General features: G+C 34.3%; 3 protein-coding genes across 12 annotated transcripts in view; 2 read left to right on the top strand and 1 right to left on the bottom strand.

Annotated features, from left to right (window-relative positions):
• Positions 1-79: 79 nt before the first annotated feature.
• LOC126869605 (metalloendopeptidase OMA1, mitochondrial-like) lies at positions 80-3,125 on the bottom strand. The gene is made up of 7 exons (XM_050626401.1): positions 1,582-3,125; positions 1,379-1,515; positions 1,120-1,305; positions 926-1,033; positions 613-810; positions 354-533; positions 80-270 (listed from the first exon to the last, which is right to left on the bottom strand). Exons 1-7 carry the CDS (start codon positions 1,889-1,891, stop codon positions 163-165), a joined length of 1,227 nt encoding a protein of 408 aa, XP_050482358.1. The 5' UTR covers positions 1,892-3,125; the 3' UTR covers positions 80-162.
• Positions 3,126-3,244: 119 nt separating this feature from the next.
• Positions 3,245-15,845, top strand: LOC126869557 (microtubule-associated serine/threonine-protein kinase 3). Of its 9 annotated transcripts, none has more exons than XM_050626252.1 (23): positions 3,246-3,495; positions 3,788-4,006; positions 4,135-4,353; positions 4,434-4,513; positions 4,612-4,714; positions 5,113-5,194; positions 5,505-5,607; positions 5,689-5,912; positions 5,990-6,065; positions 6,149-6,379; positions 6,443-6,674; positions 6,749-7,083; positions 7,155-7,327; positions 7,388-7,458; positions 7,535-7,762; positions 7,838-8,065; positions 8,140-8,698; positions 8,863-9,047; positions 9,122-9,342; positions 9,417-9,749; positions 10,039-10,104; positions 10,387-10,876; positions 11,100-15,845. In XM_050626252.1, exons 3-23 carry the CDS (start codon positions 4,176-4,178, stop codon positions 12,200-12,202), a joined length of 5,301 nt encoding a protein of 1,766 aa, XP_050482209.1. In that variant the 5' UTR covers positions 3,246-3,495; positions 3,788-4,006; positions 4,135-4,175; the 3' UTR covers positions 12,203-15,845. The 9 variants fall into 9 exon arrangements, with proteins under 9 accessions (XP_050482213.1, XP_050482209.1, XP_050482207.1 ...); XM_050626250.1 differs by having other exon boundaries at positions 3,653-4,006; XM_050626253.1 differs by having other exon boundaries at positions 3,246-3,652; positions 5,131-5,194.
• The window catches only part of LOC126869574 (prolyl 3-hydroxylase 1-like), an 8,771-nt gene continuing 3,243 nt past the window's right edge, over positions 14,765-20,292 (top strand). For both annotated transcript variants that reach the window (XM_050626337.1, XM_050626338.1), the window contains exons 1-6: positions 14,765-14,885; positions 17,255-17,702; positions 17,994-18,258; positions 18,885-19,209; positions 19,283-19,408; positions 20,076-20,212. In XM_050626337.1, the coding sequence (XP_050482294.1) occupies positions 17,473-17,702; positions 17,994-18,258; positions 18,885-19,209; positions 19,283-19,408; positions 20,076-20,212 (1,083 nt within the window). In that variant the 5' untranslated portion in view covers positions 14,765-14,885; positions 17,255-17,472. The remainder of the gene's footprint in view (positions 14,886-17,254; positions 17,703-17,993; positions 18,259-18,884; positions 19,210-19,282; positions 19,409-20,075; positions 20,213-20,292) is intronic.

Below are 20,292 nucleotides of genomic sequence, written 5' to 3'. Positions count from 1 at the left end.
AAACTATCGCAAATTTTTATTCAAGCACAGGAAGACAAATGATAATACAATCGTTGAGATATGTGTCATCATAATACAATTTAACTGTGACTAATGAATCATTTATTTCATCAAACTCATCGTCGTATTACAAGGATATATAAAAAGAATCTGTAGCTGCATTTAAAATCGCATACCTAAAATTTTTGAATTTTTTAGCATGTGTTTTTCGATATCCTTCATGTAATATGGTAAACGATCTCGTGGGTCCTTCGCTGGTAATTTAGGACACTACATATATAAAACATATTCACAACTTATATATTTCTAATGTGACATTTATACTTTTAAATAATCAAAGATTGTAAGTATACTTTGGATTGTTCCCTTAATTCCAAAGCTGCAGGCATTAGTTGGATAGTTCTCTTTTCTCTCTTATCTAAAGTAGGGTGATTCATAAATAATGGTATTTGAAATTTATCCTGATGTGTAAGCTCTTCAAATTTTTTCATCATCTCCCAGAATACTAAAACTTCTCTAGGGTCAATACAACTCTAAAAACATAAGAAACATTATTAGGACTAATTGCAAGTTATCAAAATTCTAAAGCTATATTAAATAAAAATTGCACACTTTTGCAGCTAATTCAAGTCCAACTTCATCAGCCTCAGTTTCAGATTTTCTTTTGTACCAAGAAAAAATGGCACCAAACAATATATACATAGTTAAACAAAGTGTAGCTGCTGCTCTACTTTCATAAAATACCCAAATTAGAAATGAAAATACAATAGTTGCAACGTAATTTATCACTCCAAAAGACAGTATTTCTGACTAGAAACAATTATATTATCATTAATTATTATTTCCTGGATTAGCATTTTCTTCTTTTATGAAATATTAATTATGAAATATTAAAAACGTCATTTACAAAATAATTATAACTCACTGTATGAAGAAGCATATTATGTGATATTTCATGGGCTAAAATAAATGTTAGTTGATCATTGCTTTTAATAAAGTTGAAGATGTCAATAATTACAATGATATTTCTATCCTAAAACATTTAAAATAAAATGTAATTTTTATTATGTAGAGTAAAATTTTATTTCACTTTTTTATATATGTAGATGATCTACATACTGGTAAGATTATAACATTAGGAAATGATGCTATATTATCAAATATACGATGGATTATAGTAATAGTCCAATCAGTGTCTTTAAATAAATTTTTATTAGAGTTCATCAACCGCTTTAGTGCTGTGGCAATTATTTTATATTTGGGATCATGTAATGGTACCACGTTTTTCTGATTTTGCACTATTACCTATATAAATTTGTGACTATGTGAAATACTGCCATTACTTTCAGTTCACCCAAATATTTGTTTAAGTACATACTTGAAATAAAATTTTAGAACTTTCAATTTGTTGAGCTTGATCAACTAAAATTAAACGTAGTTTCTTTCTTATTGGATCTTCCTTCAAATGTGTCAAGCAATAAACAAATAAAATGAAAGATAGAAATCCCAAAGAACCTAGAAATACATATAACATATATTTCTTATGTTATTTTAAATACTTATAAGTGACAGATAGTATACCATAAATAGTATATTTCCTTCGGTTAAACCACCTTATATATTTTTGCTGTTGTTCTATAGTTTGTTTCAACCACCATTTTCTTACAAAATGACCACAACAGCATGATCCAAAGCACAGAATTAATGGTGCAGGACAATTTAATCTTTGAGTTGTATGAAAATTTGATATTTGAAATTTCAAACCCTGCCATCTTCTTTCAAGTTTTTTACATTGAATCGAAAATGTTCTATAATTGGTACTATACAATAGACTTCTTTTTGTACATGTTAAAGCTCTACCAGTCGTTAATCGAAGATATTTGAAATACATTATTTATTCAGAACATTTATATAAATGAAACCATTATAGCAGTATAACTTTTCAATAAATCTTTACGAAGGTTATACACTGAAAAACTTTGCATAGGTCTTTCCTGAAGTGATAATTACTTTGTATGGCATAATATAAGGTTAGGATACATCTTGTTGCTGAAGATCAGATGAAAAAAGAAACATTTAAAGGGAAAAAAAGAGAAAGAGCATATGCTATATGTACTGTAATATATGTTGCTTGCGTTAAAAAGAACAGTATTTTTAGAAAGAAAACCATAAATCCGGTATACGAATGCCTGACAAATGTTTTTTATAATGGTATCAGTGTATTGATGCATCAGCTGATATGTGTCAAAAAAGGCAGCTTCGCTTTCCTTCGTACAGACGTGAACTGTTGATACTTTAAATGACCTCTTGCGAAGAAGGTTTACTTAAGAATTGTATTATTGTATTGAGGAAAAAAATGAAATGCTCCAACGTATTTAAATGAATCTTGCAATTTCATTATATCTAAATATATTTTTAACTGAATATTTAAGAACTATTTAACGTATGTAATGTTAGAGATTTGTCATAAGGTTATAATCGATAATTCAAGCAAGATCGATTAATAACTGTTACAATAGCTGATCAAAACTAATACATAGAATCTAATTTTTTTCCAAATTAACCGCAAATCGAGGATACTCAATTAATTTTCTCGTTTCTTAACGTACAATACACAATATATCTCTGCAAACGTAAAATATCTTAAAATCACTTTGCATAGAAAATGTTGAGAAAGACAATTATATGTATACTTTATTTATGTCTTTCAATCTTAAGCCATTCTTTAGGGATAACTAGTAAATTATTTTTTCACAAATAATTGGAAAATTACATAATTGTTTATATTTATTTATAACATTCAACTTTCAAACAATATATATGCAAATGACCAACGTTATTTTAAGGTACATATTAGTCTCCTCTTTCAGTTATCAATTTCAAAAAAACAAAACGAAAACAAGTCGGTTCGGTTAGAATAAAAATATTTAAGAAACTCATGCGAAGATTACTATGAAAATAAAACGAAAAATTCACAAACGAGACTTAAATGCGTATGACGTATATATGCATATATACTGATCGTTCTTGAAAATAAACCGGACAGGGATAAATTTATGGAGATACAAATTAGAAAGGAATTCGATTGAATATTGAATATGAAAACGGTGCAATTTCTAAGAACAATATACCGATACAGTAAGCGAAGCAGAAAGCACGTACTCGTACGTCTGCTATAAAGGGTTCGGTGTTGATTCTCGGTGCAGCTAGCGGCCAAGGATGCGTGTATTTGTGCGCGTTTTCATGCGCCGGTATTTGCGCGTGCGTCCGTGTGTAAATGCAGGCGCAAGAGTGTGTATGTATGTGTATATGTATATATGTGTGTGCTCGAGGACGTACATGTGTATACGTCCATCATGAGTCAGAACCCATGGTCGGTCCGCGTTTCGTAATTAATTTCTACGGTGAGGAGAAAAATGCGAGTCTAGACTCGGGACTACGACACCTGCTCACTCCCGGGCCGCTTGTCCTCGGAGGACATGCCCGTTGTGCCCGGTAAATCGTGCACCTTTTATCGTCTTTCTGCTCTCTTCGTATCCATTATGTGTGCTTAGTGTTGTGTGTTTTCTTCTCTTGTTTCTCTCGCCGAATCTTCTGTATTCCTGGTTCTGCCCTTCCATCGGGTTAACGTTTCTCTGTCCTTCATCTACAGGTACATCTTATTTAAAACAGGTCTCCCCGTTCGATTCTTCGAACCGCCTCTACGATTCCTTTTTCAGTCGACCAGAGCATAATTTATTTCCTGTCTTCATATATGTTATGAATTTTCATGCAACAACACCAACAGAAGAAAGGACTGTGTCCGAGACGGCATTTTAAGCCATCAAAAGTACGGACACACAAATGGTTCCTCGACTGGTACGTTTGGCCGATTTTGAACTGTCAGTCTTGACGTCGATCGAACTTTCACGAGAAAGAATGGATTGTGAATTTTTCGACAGTTTTGTTTATCGGACTTACCTATCGCTTTGTTTTGCTTTCGTCTGAATAAGACGAATTGAATCAGGTATATATTTACCTTTTATATTCATATTTTCTTTTTCGATTTTCTTCTTTAATTCTTTAATAATGTCAATGTTTCTTCCAAAATAATAAAAAGAATGAAAAGTTGCTAAAAGACTGATTTAATTTTAGGTAACATAAATAATTGAGGGTAAAAGAAATAGAAAAAAAACATGGACCAGAACAGAAATAGACCAAGTAGACCCCGTCTTCGTTCTCATGGCAATTCTGCCAGAGTACTCGTATTTGATCAAGCTGAAAGCGAAGAATCTGCATGCAGCACTGAAGCAGAAGTGCAAAAACGTCCAATTCCACCAAAAGTAGAGAGCAAGGAAGCTCCAGTTCGGCCTGGTTAATAAAGATTTATTATATTTCATTTATTTGACTATTTATTTCTTTATAATTCTTGACATTTAATTTAATATCTGCAGTTAGTGGAGAACTCTCAAATCTGGTTCGAATGAGGAATTCTGCAATTGGGAAGTCTGCACCTTCGTTATCTGTTCACGTGGTTAGTGATATTTATTATTAAATGTTAAATATAAATACACAAACTAATAATAATTATCGCATAAGCCAAATATATAATATGCATATTGTCTGTTTTAGCGTGATTTTAACATTCCCCGGCGTGCTGCTAAAGCAGCTCATCGTAAATCTTTTATTGCAACAACATCTCCAACTTTACCACGTTGTCATTCACCATTGTCAGGTGATATAAAATTTTATTCTTTAATGCTTTGTTTCTGATTATTCAAATGATTCTTCAATGATATTTTATGTATTGTTTATGTACAAATTATTTATGAGTGCTATGTATTTTATGAAAATGTTATATAAGCATTCTGGCATACCTTTACCCAAAATTTTTAAATACGTATATTTACATACATATATACATCATAAATACATATATCCTTGGTTAAAAAATTGTAACACAATTTTCAGTCTATGCAGTCAGATTTAGAAACCTTAACTTTTACCTTTAAAAAAATGTCCTTAAAAACAAATTACTTGTTAATTACTTAGAAGTGTGTATTTTATATTATTTTTACAATTCAATCATCATAGAAAACTAATTTCTTTTTTACTGCTTATTTCCTGATATAGCATTTGTCCCGATTGTAGGCAGTCCTCTAGAGAGTCCTAGGATGTCATCCAGTCCACATTTTGCTTTTGCTCCAATTAAAAGGTATCTATTTCATAACTACTTTTAGTCTGTTTAAATCTGATCTGTTTACCTATATAAGTAGGTGTCGTCATTGTCAGCATTATATTTTTAATACATTATTAATAGTAAAGAAAACAAATGCTGATGCAGAAACTAGGTTGTGAAATCTTTCATAAAAAACTAAGAATATGGCTGTAAGATTTCTTGTTAACAAGTGGTTGGCTTTTCTTGTATATGTTAACATTATTAATTATTATATAGCATTATTAATTAGCATATATCATGCATAGTAAAGTTAATTTTTCATACTTAAATGCATATAATATTTAAGGATCGGTGGGGGTACCACAGGAACTGGAGATGGCAGACGATGGTCAGTTGCTAGCTTACCATCTAGTGGTTATGGTACAACACCAGGTTCCAGTAATGTTTCGGTTAGTTAATTATCTCGATAATTCGTTTAAAGATACTTACAATAATCTTAAAGAAATCTATTAACTAATATACTCAATTAGTCACAGTACTCGAGTCAAGAACGCTTGCACCAACTTCCAAATGTTCCCACCAAGGACGAATTACGTATGCTTTCTTGCCATTTTTCTAAACCCGGCACACCGTGTTCTTCGCATCCAGGTTTTCCAGGATCTAGTATTTCTAGTATTCCAGGCAGTGTATCTCTCAGTCTCGATGAAGAAGGTCGTAGGTCACCGTTACACAGACCACGGTCACGAAGTTTAAGGTAAATACTGTTGATATAATTTCTATTTTTCAGACATTATATTTTCGCTCAATTGTACGTATTTGTTTAAATTATAGCAGTCCAAGTCGATCTCCTGTATTGGACAGCGAAATTGTTATGATGAATACTCTTTATAAGGAAAGATTTCCAAAGGTACATTTTAATAGAAAGTTTATGTATATCGTGATGACATAATACTATATTTACGATTACACTTAAGAATTTTATTTGATTAGGCAACACAACAAATGGAAGAACGTTTAACTAATTTTATTAATGAAAACAAGGAATTGGATGAATATGAGGTAATGGCAAATATGACCCAAGATTCACTACCGATTTTACGGTTTGTGCATCATCAAGTAATTGAAATGGCGAGGGACTGTTTACAAAAATCTCAGGAAAAATTAATTACAACTAGATATTTTTACGAAATGAGTGAAAATTTGGAACATTTGTTGATGGAGGTAATTGTATACAAATTTACATGATAAAATAAATAAGCAATGAACAAACGTTTTTATTTATAGACAAAAGATAAATCACTTGATGCAGCAACAAGATTAACAGGGCTTATCAAAAAATTACTATTAGTAATATCACGTCCAGCTCGTCTATTGGAATGTTTAGAATTTGATCCAGAAGAGTTTTATCATTTACTCGAACAGGCTGAAGGTCAAGCAAAAGTTAACGCGGGAATAAAAAACGATATACCTCAGTATATTATTAACAAACTTTCTCTTAATAGAGATCCAATATCAGGTAACATTTCTTGTATAACTCTTCCTTCTATTCATCTAAATTCTGTGCATATTCACTATGTCACTATATATTAGAACTGCAAGAAGATTTAAATAAACTAGAAGATTCGGCAAGTTCGAGCGATAGTAATTTACAAATCGCTTCAAGTCCAAATAAAGACGATGAAAAGTCTCACCGCGTTCCTTGTGAAGGCGATTATGAAGTATTGAAACTCATTAGTAATGGTGCATACGGCGCAGTGTATTTGGTTAAGGAGAAAACTACACGACAAAGATTTGCTATGAAGAAAATAAATAAGAACAATTTGATGCTAAGAAATCAAGTAGAACAAGTTTTTGCTGAGAGAGATATAATGAGCTTTACAGACAATCCATTTGTAGTTTCTATGTACTGCAGCTTCGAAACAAAAGTGAGTAAACACATATATATAAAATTACATATATAAAATTTAAATATCTGTTAACAAACATTTGATTACAGAAGCACTTGTGCTTAGTAATGGAATATGTAGAGGGTGGAGATTGCGCGAATCTTTTAAAAAATATCGGTCCATTGCCACCGGATATGGCAAGATTTTATTTTGCAGAAACCGTTTTAGCTGTTGAATATTTGCACAGTTACGGTATTGTTCATCGAGATTTGAAACCTGACAAGTACGTAAGAAAAGCATGTTATTAATTCATTCACTATTTCATATATTGCTTCTTTTTTAGTTTACTTATTACTGCCCTTGGTCACATTAAGCTTACTGACTTTGGTCTCAGTAAAATGGGTCTTATGTCCTGTAAGTGACACAAAAGATCGATGTTCGTGAAATATAGCTTAATGATCGTCGAACAAAGTTCTTTTTTCGTTTTCAGTGGCGACAAATCTTTACGAAGGATACATAGATAGGGATACGAGACAATTTTCCGATAAACAAGTGTTCGGCACACCTGAATACATCGCCCCTGAAGTTATATTACGCCAGGGATATGGTAAACCTGTTGATTGGTGGTCTATGGGCATTATATTGTACGAATTTCTAATTGGCTGTGTACCATTTTTTGGTGATACTCCAGAAGAGTTGTTTGCTCATACTGTTAACGGTAAATATTGATATAAGATATAAAAAAAGTTATTTAAGAAGTACTTAATAATATGAACAAAATGATTACGCCTAGATGATATCGATTGGCCAGATGAGGATGATTGGCCTGTTCAGCCAGAAGCAAAAGATATTATAACAGCGTTGCTTCAACAAAGTCCTAGAGATCGTTTAGGCACTGGTGGATCTCATGAAGTAAAAGAGCACCCTTATTTTTATGGAGTAAATTGGAATAGTTTACTCAGACAAAAGGCTGAATTCGTACCTCAATTAATCAATGACGAAGATACAAGCTACTTTGATAGTACGTATAACACATTTGATATAATTCCTATCCTCGTATTAATATTGAAAATTAACAAATCTGTACTATTTTAGCTCGTATGGATAGATATAATCACGATATAGGCGACGATACTGATGACACCGATGACTCCCCTTTGTTCGGATCGTTCTCCTCGTATTCTCCGCAGTCACGAAAAATATCTCAAACCCGTCCACCGCAGATAAATCCTGAACAAACAGAGTCGGATGTCTCAAAGAAACAATTATTCCGTACTGAGCTCGAACGCACAGTCGCGCAATTGTCTTTCGGATCTAATAGCTCAACTACTCCTCCATCCAAATTAGCGGAATCAACTCCGTCAGAAAAGAATCGACCTTCTTCGTCCATTAGAAATACCACGTACATCGAAACGCCTCCAAAGGCGGACAAGTCGAACACGTCATTCACGAGTCCTGCCACGGTGACCAGTGGCGAGTCCCAACTAACAGTTATTAAAAACAGTCACATAGAAGGGACGTGCATCAGTTTGAGTACACCCGATTCCTCGCAAACGGAGTCTGAGGATATCAGTCCGCAGATCCAGAGAAAACGACACGTGCATTCTCGTGATAAGCTGCCCAGGTTCAGTATATGCATTGATGATGAACACATGTGAGTCGTTCAAACATACATCATCCCGAACATTATAATCATTATCACGAAATTAGCTCCACTGTCATTGAATTCAATAATATGCATATAAGCCATCCAAATTTCAAAGCATAATGGATAAAAAATTATATATGTGTAGTTATAACAAATAAATTTCATTTCAGGTTGGATTTATTTGCTGCAAACAGAGATACAACCGAGGAAAGCAAGCATAATTCTAGTACCGATTCTTTCGAATCATTCAACGCCATATCAATTATTCCATCCGCGAAACAAAAGTCGCGGTCTGTAATTAAGTCCGCATCCACTAGTGGATTGTCCTTAGTTATACCAACCAGTGATTTCTCTTGTACATATTATGAATTAAATTATTTCGTGTAAAGTTTTAATGTTCAATTTTAATTACGAAGTCACACTTTTTAGATGATGCGTCATTAAATACTCAACCAATCGAATCTCCTGGTGGATCATCCACTGCCTCTTCAAGAGATACATCCCCTTGTCGCGAACTGAGTCCACTGGTAACTAGCCTAAAACCTCCTATTATCATTCGAAGAGGGCCGTGTGGATTTGGCTTCACTGTGCACACTATCAGGGTTTATTATGGTGATAGTGATTTTTACACTATGCATCATTTGGTTATGGTATGTTACAAATAGTTACACAAAGTCAAATTTTAGTATGTATAGTTTATTTGAATTTATTCCATATTCAATAGGCTGTAGATCAATCCAGTCCAGCCTTTGAAGCTGGTTTAAGACCAGGAGATCTTATAACGCATATAAATGGAGAGCCAGTCCAGGGTTTATATCATATACAAGTTCTTCAATTAATGTTGAGTGGTGGCGATCACGTAACATTGCGTAGTACACCATTAGAAAATACTAGTATTAAGACGGGCGGAAGGAGAAGAGATCTGACTCAGAGCAAAATGGCACGCAGAACGCTGCATAAACAGCGCAAACTAAAACGTGATCATTCCGATAAGAAACGAAAGACGTCCCTTTTTAAACGAATTAGTTCGAAACGAGCTAGTGTAGAGATGCAACAGGTATAGAAAAAATTTACTTCTTTTTTGCTTTTAATCTTCCTCTTTTTCTATTAATCTAAACGAATTAATTTGAAGATACGTGTTAGTGGCTTTTGTCAGATCACTTGTGAACATTTTGAAGAACGCCTTAAATTGTGAATGTACGAGTATATCTGTACAATCTTCTTTTTTATTTTAACACGAAACTACTACTGCTACTACTATACTACGCGCGGCATAAATACTAAAGCACCGGCAATTTCTATGCAACACACTTTATTATGTTAAGTATTACTTTTTTTTATTGCAGCCATTAACTATCAGTTGTCCATTGTCAGCACCCATTCTATCCAGCGACAGCAAACCTCCACTTATGGTATGATTTTTCGTAACGTTCCGTGAACTTCTTGCTAACTTCATTTTAGTTGCTGTTTCTTTGATCGATACTTATTTGCCCGATACAATCCCGTGGCTAAATCACAGCTTTTACATATCTGTTCTTTTTTTAATTGACCGTGACAATGTCAAAGTTTTACACTGTACACTGATCACAAAAAATATTTGAGTGTTCGAAAGAAGAGAGTTTGATGTTTCATCTTCTGGCTAGTACATACTAGCATACCTATTGGCTGGAAACGTTACACGACCTTTTTTGCAGATGGCTGCGGGAATCTGTTCGCCGTCAATGGTAACACCTAGTCGGTCGTTCCAGTCATTCACACGTTCTCAAGAAACGTCACCATACTTTGCAGCCTGTACAAAGTCTGTCTGCAGCCCGTCACCTCCAACAAATCGCGTTAACTCGGATTCTTATCACTCCACGGGGAATTCAAGTCCCTGTTCCAGTCCAAACTCTTCGTCTCCAGGCTCCACTACGTCTGCTGCAAATCTACCGACTATCGCCAATCAGTCCCATTACCAGAGGCCGAGCACGCTTCACGGTTTGAAGCACAAATTACACACAGCTGCAAAGAACATTCATTCGCCGAATCGTAGAAAATCTGTGGGACATATACCATTGTCTCCATTGGCGAGAACTCCGAGTCCATCGCCCCTTCCAGCCAGTCCTACTAGAAGTCCTAGTCCGCTAGCTTTTCCTACAGGACATCAACCTGGTAGCTCGAATACTACGCAGTCCTATAGCCCAGGTAATATATAAATCGACATACGAAGCTAGTAACTTTGAAATAATACTTAATTTGATTTTGAATTGTCAACAAACAATTTTTAACTTTAAGTAATCGTATATATAAAATCGTAATAGAAAAAGTTAGTATTATACATAGAGTTAAATTAAACTGTTGCATTTATAAACAAGCGGACATAAGATGATCATAAGATGATCGATATAAATATGTTTGAAACACTTAGGTGTCTGCTTATCAACGCCAAACAATCAGAAAAAAAGTTATGGACGACCGAAGTCAGCAGAGCCTGGTTCCCCGTTGTTGAGAAGGGCGCTTAGTCCAGACAGACTTCATCCTCGATCTGCGGAGAACAAAACATCGATCTCACCATTGGCAAACACAGTGGTGAAAGTAACTCCACGTGCAACTATAGCGCAATCCTACTCAGAAACCCCCGAGGAGTGTAGTGATAGCTTCAAAGAGCCAAACGACTCAAAAGTGGAGAAGAAAGTGTCAACGGAATCAAAGTCGGATTATTCGAAAATATCTCATGGGATATCGATCAATTTGGGAAACGTAGGTATATCTAATTCTTGCGGCAGCACACAGCTGCCCAGAATAGCAGAAGAGAAGGATTCACCGACCGGTTCAAAGGCTGACGATTACTCGAAGGAAGTTCTACCTTTAGATAAGATGGATAAAAATAACACGTCTATGAGTAAATTGACAGAATCAGAGAATACTGATGACCGTAGTGATCGTGTTGAATCAAAGACAGAGAGGCAGAATTTGTGTACAAAAAATTTAGAAGTTTTATCTATTAATAAGATTGAGGAGGGCGCTCAATCAGATAATTGTTCTAATGTACAAGCGCGTAGTTCGCAAAGCACATTTCACAAGCAATCTCAGAACATTGAAAAAGGTTCACAAGCTTCATCTCAAAAGACATCATCACAAAATAGTGAAAAAGGCTCGCAATCTTCGTGTCAAAAAATATTGTTGCAAGCTAGTGAAAAGAGTTTGCAATCTTCCGCCCCGAAAATATTATCACAAGCCAACGAAAGAGGCTTCATGCAAGGTGTATCACAGAAGTCATCTCAAAACAACGAGAAAGTGTCACTGGCTGCGGTGCAGAAACTACTTCAAGGCAATGAAAAAACATCTGTGCCTCATAAAGTGACCGAACAAAAGGCAGCTGGTAAAAATTCAGAGGCTAATCTGGAAGGGAGGAAAATATCGAAGAAGTACAAAATTGATAGCTCTGACGGCTCAAGTAACACTTCCTCCACACAACACTCGAACACATTTGAGGCTATGGGGACTGGGAAGGACAAGAAAAACAATTAAATAATTATCGTTCGATCGATTGTTTAGATCTGAGAGTGTAACGAGATAAAATGTTTGCGTGTAATGATCCGACTTCTTCTGCCAATGGAACAAATTGTTTGTTTTACAAAAGATACAATTTTACGAAAGAAGAAAATCGAATGTCTGATAGATACACAGACGTGCAAATTGTAACTCGAGTAAGATCAGAAAGATAATGAATCAAAAAAAAAAAAGGTAAACTGGTTTAATGTTTACAGCTTTAAAAGGAAGTTTGTATTCGAATTAAGTATTTATAGGCTTCCATCGAATAACATACCTGAACACATAGCTTTAGCTGGTATTTCTATCTTGTGGCGGTATTTAAACGCTACCGCTATTCTGTAACCGTAATTTTTGTCATACGATCATTGAATACAAACGTAATCCAGATGAAAGTAGAGGATAATTGCAATTAATTACTATTTCAACGGTTTTAAATGAGCGCAGTCTGTTGAAATTACAGTTGCTAATTCTCTCCAAGAAATTAAGAAAATAAGAGCGAAAAAATTGGTGTAATTTACACTTCGGGCTACAGTATTTATACGATCTCATTTACATTTACGTCTAATTATTACTAGCGCATCATACATATATGGATCAACATATAGCAGTCAGCGAATCGCGTACAGATAGGTTTTCAGTATGTGTAATATTTGTGAAGTTAAAGAAAAAAAATGGAAGCAATGCATATCGTATATACTCGTAATCCAGATTCAGATGGAAAAGTTTTTAATGATATCTTTTAATTTATTTAATAGAATAATTCATCTGAAGTTATAATTTTTTCACAAAAGTCAGGTTTACATGTTAAATATTTATAAGATGCATATTTGTAAGTTTTGTGAAATAATGAAACTTTCGTTTTTACGACTTATATGTTTCATTTAATATCGATTATAAACGAATGTCTTTGAGAAGGTTCTCTTAAAACCGGCCTATAGCGCGAGTATATACGGTAAATAATTATCGCCGCAATGATTAGTGTACAAGATGCTCCCGTATGCACAATGATATTAACCTGTCTCAATTTCATTCGACTACACACTGTGATGTATTTAATTGAAATTAATGCGAATTGGTGCTAACATGTACCGCTCAGGTATCTTCGCGAGAACTGGTGCTCTCAGACAAGTTTCAAGTACCTAAATCACTCACTCGTTTAGAAGCAGTGATAAAAGAAGAAGCAGAAGAAATAACAAAAAAGAAACAAGAAAGAGAAACATAGCATTAAAAAGCACGGAGTAGCGAACATATCGCATTGGAAGCATCTTGAAAGTTCTTTAGCGATAAAAGAAAAATAAAAGTTGCGACTGTTTCGAAGGGCAGACTTGGTCCTCTGAGACACAATGTAATCATTTTTTTAGTATTAGGTATGCGTTAATTTATTCTGTATATAAAAAACTATGTATTAGTTAACGAAAGAAGCGTATGTTTTAATTGTGAAAAAAGAAAAGAAATGGTGAGTGAGACAGGCTGCAGTTTTTGGTTTTTATAAGTTGTTTACCGCGTTTATCGACGCTTTCTTCGCGAAAGCTTGCTTATTGTACGGAAAAGGAAACATTGCCATAAGGAGCAACACGGTATATATATACATATAACGTATGTGTGTCTCAGCCATAAGAAGTTACAGTTTGCTCTTATAGATTTTTAAACATATCCACCATGATTATCATATTAACGATGAACTGAGCAATTGTTGTGTTATATATTTCTTTCCTTTTTCTTTCTCTCCAAGAAAATGAAATATATTTGTTTCCCGTCTATTAGCTAAAGCAACAAGAAATGACGAAATAACATAGCCGCGCGATATTGATCATTTACGAGTAAAGTACGAGCTCCTATTGCGTTATGTATTGTACACCGTTTTAAATATAAAGATAGACGATAAGGAAATACTTAAGGAAAAACTGGCTTTAGAGAAGTAAGCAGCGTTACGAGGCACAGTTTCGAGTACCATTGTCATCATCTTTGCACATACCTTCCTAGAGGACTTTTCGTTAACAAGTATTCGCGACAAATTCTAACCGAGATTATTGGCATATCGTTTACTCTATATTAAATTATTTCTCATGCAAAACACTTTGGCTCCGTTCGATTTTTGTATCCGTTTACGAAATGACTTTTCGAAGTCAGGTGAAGCATCACGATTAACCTTGAAGTTTGATAAGAAGAAACTCGCGTGTCGATTATTCGATGATCGCATAATCTTCTGCATCGTTACTAAGACTTTTTCAGACAGCCATTATTGCACCTCTCCTCTTTATCCGTATCCCCTTTCCTCTGCTTAACATATGGTTGATATATGGTCGATGTTATAGCGTTGATGTCGTCTTAGTTAAGAGTCCGGTAGTCGTATTGCGTTTCCCAAGAATTTCGAGGCAGCTTGGGCGTTTTTTCGAATCCGACGAATTCGCTGCTCTATGAGGCTAACGAGATTAAGAGAAATTAAGAATAAGAAAATTAATATGAATAAAAATACAAATGTGTCGTGATCGGAGACAAAGAAGCTCCAAGGAAATGTTGAATGTTTTTCTCCGGACATTTCGTACGATGTTAAATCCTTTTTTAAAAACGGAAATGTATATTCGGCACGGATTCTAGAATTCAGAACAAATTCGAGGAAACGAAGGAATAAGAAACAATCGTCCCTAAGATTTCGATGGTGAGATATTATTAATCTATTATAGTAGACGTATAATATGGCTATTATTCTTTGTAGAAGCGTAGAAGAGCCACGATCGTTGTTGTTTTTATCATTTTTGCTTTATAGATTATTTTCATTCTCGTTCTGCACGTAGACGAGTAAGTGATACTAATTAGCGTTCTGCGATGGGTCAATGGGCGGCAGCAACTCCGGTCCTTAATTGTAAGAACAAATCATAAATGGACGAGCTAGAAATTCGAAAGCTACAATAACTGCTAATTGATCCGTCATAAGTTCTATTCGAAAACGAAAAATAGAAATTTTTGAGAAGAGATTTTTCTACGTATTGTATGCGATCTAAGTGATGTACAGCACAAGACGATCGATGCTTTGTTTGTTGAACAATGCTTTGTTATATTTATACGGATTGTGATCGCTGCAGGGATTTCATGAATTTGTTGGGAGTTGTTTTACGAGGCAAGCAAGCGTTAAAGATGATTCTTTGCTGACGCCAAGCGTTGTTGTATCCTTCAAACGACGAATCCTTAAAATTTGTCAATTTGTTAACAGAAAAGTGGAAAACTCGAAACAGCTTCAAGGATGTCGCTTCTTAATACGCGTTTTTCCTTCCTGTTTCACGAGGGTAAAAAATGTTGTAACTGCGTAAAAATAATAACGACGAATATTTCTACATATAAAACGACACCATATATTCGTCTGGAACTGTTCAATTTTAATCAACGATGATCAAACAATTTTAGAAAAAAGAAAACACAGGAGAGCGACGCTTTGCGATCAATATTCGAATTCTGATAACTTCTTCTTCATTTTTAAGATCTTCTATAGACTTCGTTGTTCTTTTTTCTTTGTGATAAGCAAACGGATATTCTCCATGAGAATGTTTATTAGCGAACTTGATGAACGTTTGATAATTATATTACACACTCTCCAGATGAAATACAGTTTCGTTTCTTATTACACGCTTTGTTGTTTTTCCTTCCGATTCTATTCATATTGTGATACAATGCGCGCGATCCAAGCTAACGTTCGAACAGAGAAAAAAATTAAAATTGGAGTAGGTCAAGTGTGAACGTACTTGGGAGACGTTTTTTGGCATCATCTTTTTGCGTCAGTGTCTTCCAACTGTGGCGTTTTTTCTCCCTTTTTTTTTTTTTAATATATTACCGTTCAAAATTAAAGAACTCGAGAAAATTCTCACACTCTGAAGTACTATATCATTGAGTACATATTTTCTTTAGCTTCTGTTAGAGCTTCACAATTTTTAGCGAAGCATTAACGTTGCTCAATTCTCATTCTAATATTCTTCGTATATACCTTTTTAAATCTGAATTTATGTTAATTTTTTTTATAGAAACGTTTGCGAGTTTTGATGCACTTTATTGTTAATCGTTTAAGTTGAACGTGAAAGAGTGATTTATGACATTCTAATAATTTGCATCATTTGCAAAAAAAAAAAAAAAATAGTAAAATATTTATCGATCATTTTGAAATCGATTCATAACGAAATATGTATTCGATTCGACGTGTGATTGTTAAATTAATCTTCATAACGTGGTATCGCTTGACGCTTTTTTATTTAATACAATAGGAGAATACAAGTCAGCAGAAATATCACTAAATATAGCTATTTATCTTTAATAAATATTTCGATATCTTATTTACTAAATTAACTCCATTATACGCTCCCGCCTCCTTTGACGCTCTACGAAGGATTTCTATTTTCTTATACTTAAGAAGCTTATAATACTTAAGATCTATACTAAAAATCTTCGACATTAGAGAGATCACCTAAATATCTGCCTTATTTATGAAGGAACTTGTCAGGACAAAGTTGAAGTATTTCAATCTAAAGCTGAGAAAGAATTTTTTCTCGAGTTCATTTTTTTAAGAGACCTCAAAGTCATCGATATGTTTTTTAATAAAACTCTATATATTTTTTTACTCCAGTAGATGTAGCTTTTTATTCCGTGTACGAAAGTACTAAGGCACTTATGTACTTTCCTTGTCTCCCATACGGCAAGTGTTACGAAATTAAGGTTAAAATATCTTTTAAACTAACCGTTTCAGGCACAAGTATCTTGATACGTATATAGAACAAGAAAATGCGTCAATTGATGAATAATAAAATATAGAATTTCATTTAAAACGTTACAATTTGACGAAAAATGATCTTCAGAAAAAATTCTTCCCACCGATACACGTGCCCCCTGAAATACCTTAACTTTGTCCTGAGAAGCTTATCGTACAACCGTACATAAGGCAGATATTTATGTGATCTCATTAAGCTGAGACACCCCGTATAAAATATTAACGAGTCCATTGTTATTCTATTTTTAAATTAAAATATTCATGGATACTTTTGACAGAGCGGTATTCCTAAAATGGTAAAAAACGCATCAGACGTCGGTGGATCGAGGATTCACGATTATGATACAGCACTGCAGCTACATTTGGAAACCAGAGAGAACATGGAGGGGATAGGTGATTACGTATGTCTCGTGTGTGGATCACATCTCACAGTTCCAGCTTTCAGCTCTCCTTGAGGGACTTCAGTATGAATCGGGACGGTTGAGTAGTATCCACGATGATGAGGTTCGTCATACTCTTGTTCTTCTGCGGCGCGATCGCTGGTAGTAACGACACCTTGAGCAACGTAATCCCCAGCGACGAGCTACTGGATTTAGAAGAGCAGAACGAGGAGAATAGACTCGCAAATAATAGAACTCTGAACGAAATATACGAGGATGCTGTTCACGCTTATCTGGACGAAGACTGGGATCGTTGCATTCAAGACTTCAACACAGTTTCTCATGGGTAAATCTGAAATTGAAATTATGAATTATAATATATAAATTATGAATTATAAGAATAATGATTATATCTAATTTATAATTATAGATAATTATAAAAAGAGTTGGTAAAAAAAATAATTAGTGAAAAATATTTAGTAATTAGCGCAAGAGAATCCTATACGTATACCTTTACTACTTACTAGAAAATAGAAATTCAGTTTTTAAACTGCAAACATAACAAAATATAAAGTGTTTCACTGTGCACATATATCTTTTTCAATATTCTTTTTATTCTATTTGATACTTTTTTTAGATACAAGGCCTACAAGCGAATGATAACAAATTGTAGACGAAAGTGCCGTATGAAAGCTGAAGGTACACCACCGATTTTTCCACAAAACATCGAGGATTTACACTTTTATGAAAAAAAGATCAAAGAGACACTGTGTCTCTTAACGTGCAATAACGAATATCGGGAGATCGTTGGCTCGAATGTGCTGAAGATGTTACCACGTGAAACTGAACAGAAATTGTTGAACAATGGTATTTATGAATACCTGCATATTTGCTACTATCAGGTAACTAAAAAGAAAGAATAACTATTAGAAATTATCTTATGATTTAATCCTTTTTTTCTTTGGTGCCGCATAAGATAATTAAAAGAAGCAAAAAATATTAAAAATTATAAAATGGCAAATATATTATTATGTAAATGTGTATTATAAAATATGGGATAAATTAATCGATTTATTATAGCTTTCAGTCTTTAAATTTAGCAAAGGATTGATGCTTCTTTAGTATCCCATAAAAGAGTCTGGCGAATTCTAATAAGAGAACTTACGCAATCGTGGCTTCGTAAACCTTACACTAGTGACTTTTTTAGCAGATAAATAATGAGTTTAATGCTCTGAGCAGTCAACTCGACCATAAAGCCTAGCCTACGTAATCGGCGTGCTGATGTTCGGTAGCAATGTACCGGAGCGTATTGCATATGCGTCTCATAAAATATCCCTTCAAACAATCAGATCTCATAATTGCATGAAATATGATTCTAATAAATTTTCGTCTTTCGCAATACTAATCAACTTTTTCACACTGATCCCATGTTTTAGTATAAGGTTTCATATACGTTGCATCATCTCTTAATTCCATAAATTCTATTCTGTTTTTTTTATCATTTTTTTAATAAATATATTTTTTACAGACACATCGATATCAAGACGCAGCCAACGCGCTATTTACCTATCTAGTCGTACATTCTAATCATGAGGTGAATCTGAATCTTTTCAAACGCTATTTAACACTGCCAGGTGTGGAAGAGGAGAAGGTGGTAAATCTAGAAACACCGACTTATGTCAGCGTTTACTTCAAAGGCGTCTCAGCTTATGAAAACGGAGATTATGCAGAAGCCGTCGGTCTGTTCGAGACATCGTTACGATCGTACTTAGAAGCCGAGGAGGAATGTAGATTTTACTGCGAAGGTCCTTTTGACCAGGGTTGGCATCCAGAATTTACTTCCTCCATCGCAAGTGAGTGGATCTGAAACATAAACGAAAGCCGGTATATTGTTGTTTCCTAAAAATAGCCCTCCGTTTCTTTCAGATCATTTTACGTACTGTTTGAAATGCAAACGATCGTGTTCGCGTATGTTAAACAATATAAATGGCGATTACCGCAGACACATGTTCAGAAGTCATTACGATTATTTGCAGTTCTCTTATTACAAATGTGAGTATACTCGCTAGTCGAATTGCGATGCGAACTTAAGATAAGTTAATAGGGATTTTAGAAGCTAGGAACGCAAAATTTTAATTATAGCTGCACAAAACACGTATCTATCTCTAACTTCTGTGATAATATACGCTGTACATTTTTCGTATTTAAAAAATGCATAGCCTTGTACCAAATAAGCTAACAATATATATACTGGCGCATTTATCGCCACCAATATCTTGTTTGTAAAATGTAGCGAAGTTTTCTCTGAGAAATTTTATGAATACTAGAGACACGTGATTGAATAGACCACAAACATATATGCGTCAGTTATTCATGAAATTTACTGATAATAACACCTTGATGTACGAATAGTTAACTTATAAATGTTACACCTTTGCAATTACCATGGCAAATTAATTGTAATTTCGTGAATAGAGCTCTTCAGGAAGCTCTTAGTCATAGCTCGAAGGACGTTTAATTGGATTAATCTTGCGTAAGTGCTTAGGCTGTTCCATTTTAATGATCGACATCGTTTATCCGTGGAAATAGCTCCGAGCTGTTGCCTAATCTAGTTTTTTGCCGCTGACTTAATCTCTCGTTGAGCCAATTTATTTCCCACCATGGGCAGCCTTGCAAAATATTATACTACATTAGTATGTATCATTACGTGTTTTTATAGTGGGAAACTTAAAAGCAGCCTGTGCCGCTGTAGGAAGTTTCTTGCTCTTTGATCCGGTGGATAAAACGATGCTGCAAAACAAAGAATACTATAACGCTCAGCCAAAAGTCAAGGTTGACTATTTTTCTCCGAGAGAGGTGACTACCCAACCATTTATCACCTAAAAATATGAAAATACAAAGTGCAACAAATGCTAATAACATGTACAAAATTAATT

This window comes from Bombus huntii, chromosome 9 (assembly GCF_024542735.1).
Source record: "Bombus huntii isolate Logan2020A chromosome 9, iyBomHunt1.1, whole genome shotgun sequence".
NCBI lineage: Eukaryota > Metazoa > Arthropoda > Insecta > Hymenoptera > Apidae > Bombus > Bombus huntii.
This window is presented reverse-complemented; position numbering and strand designations above follow the sequence as displayed.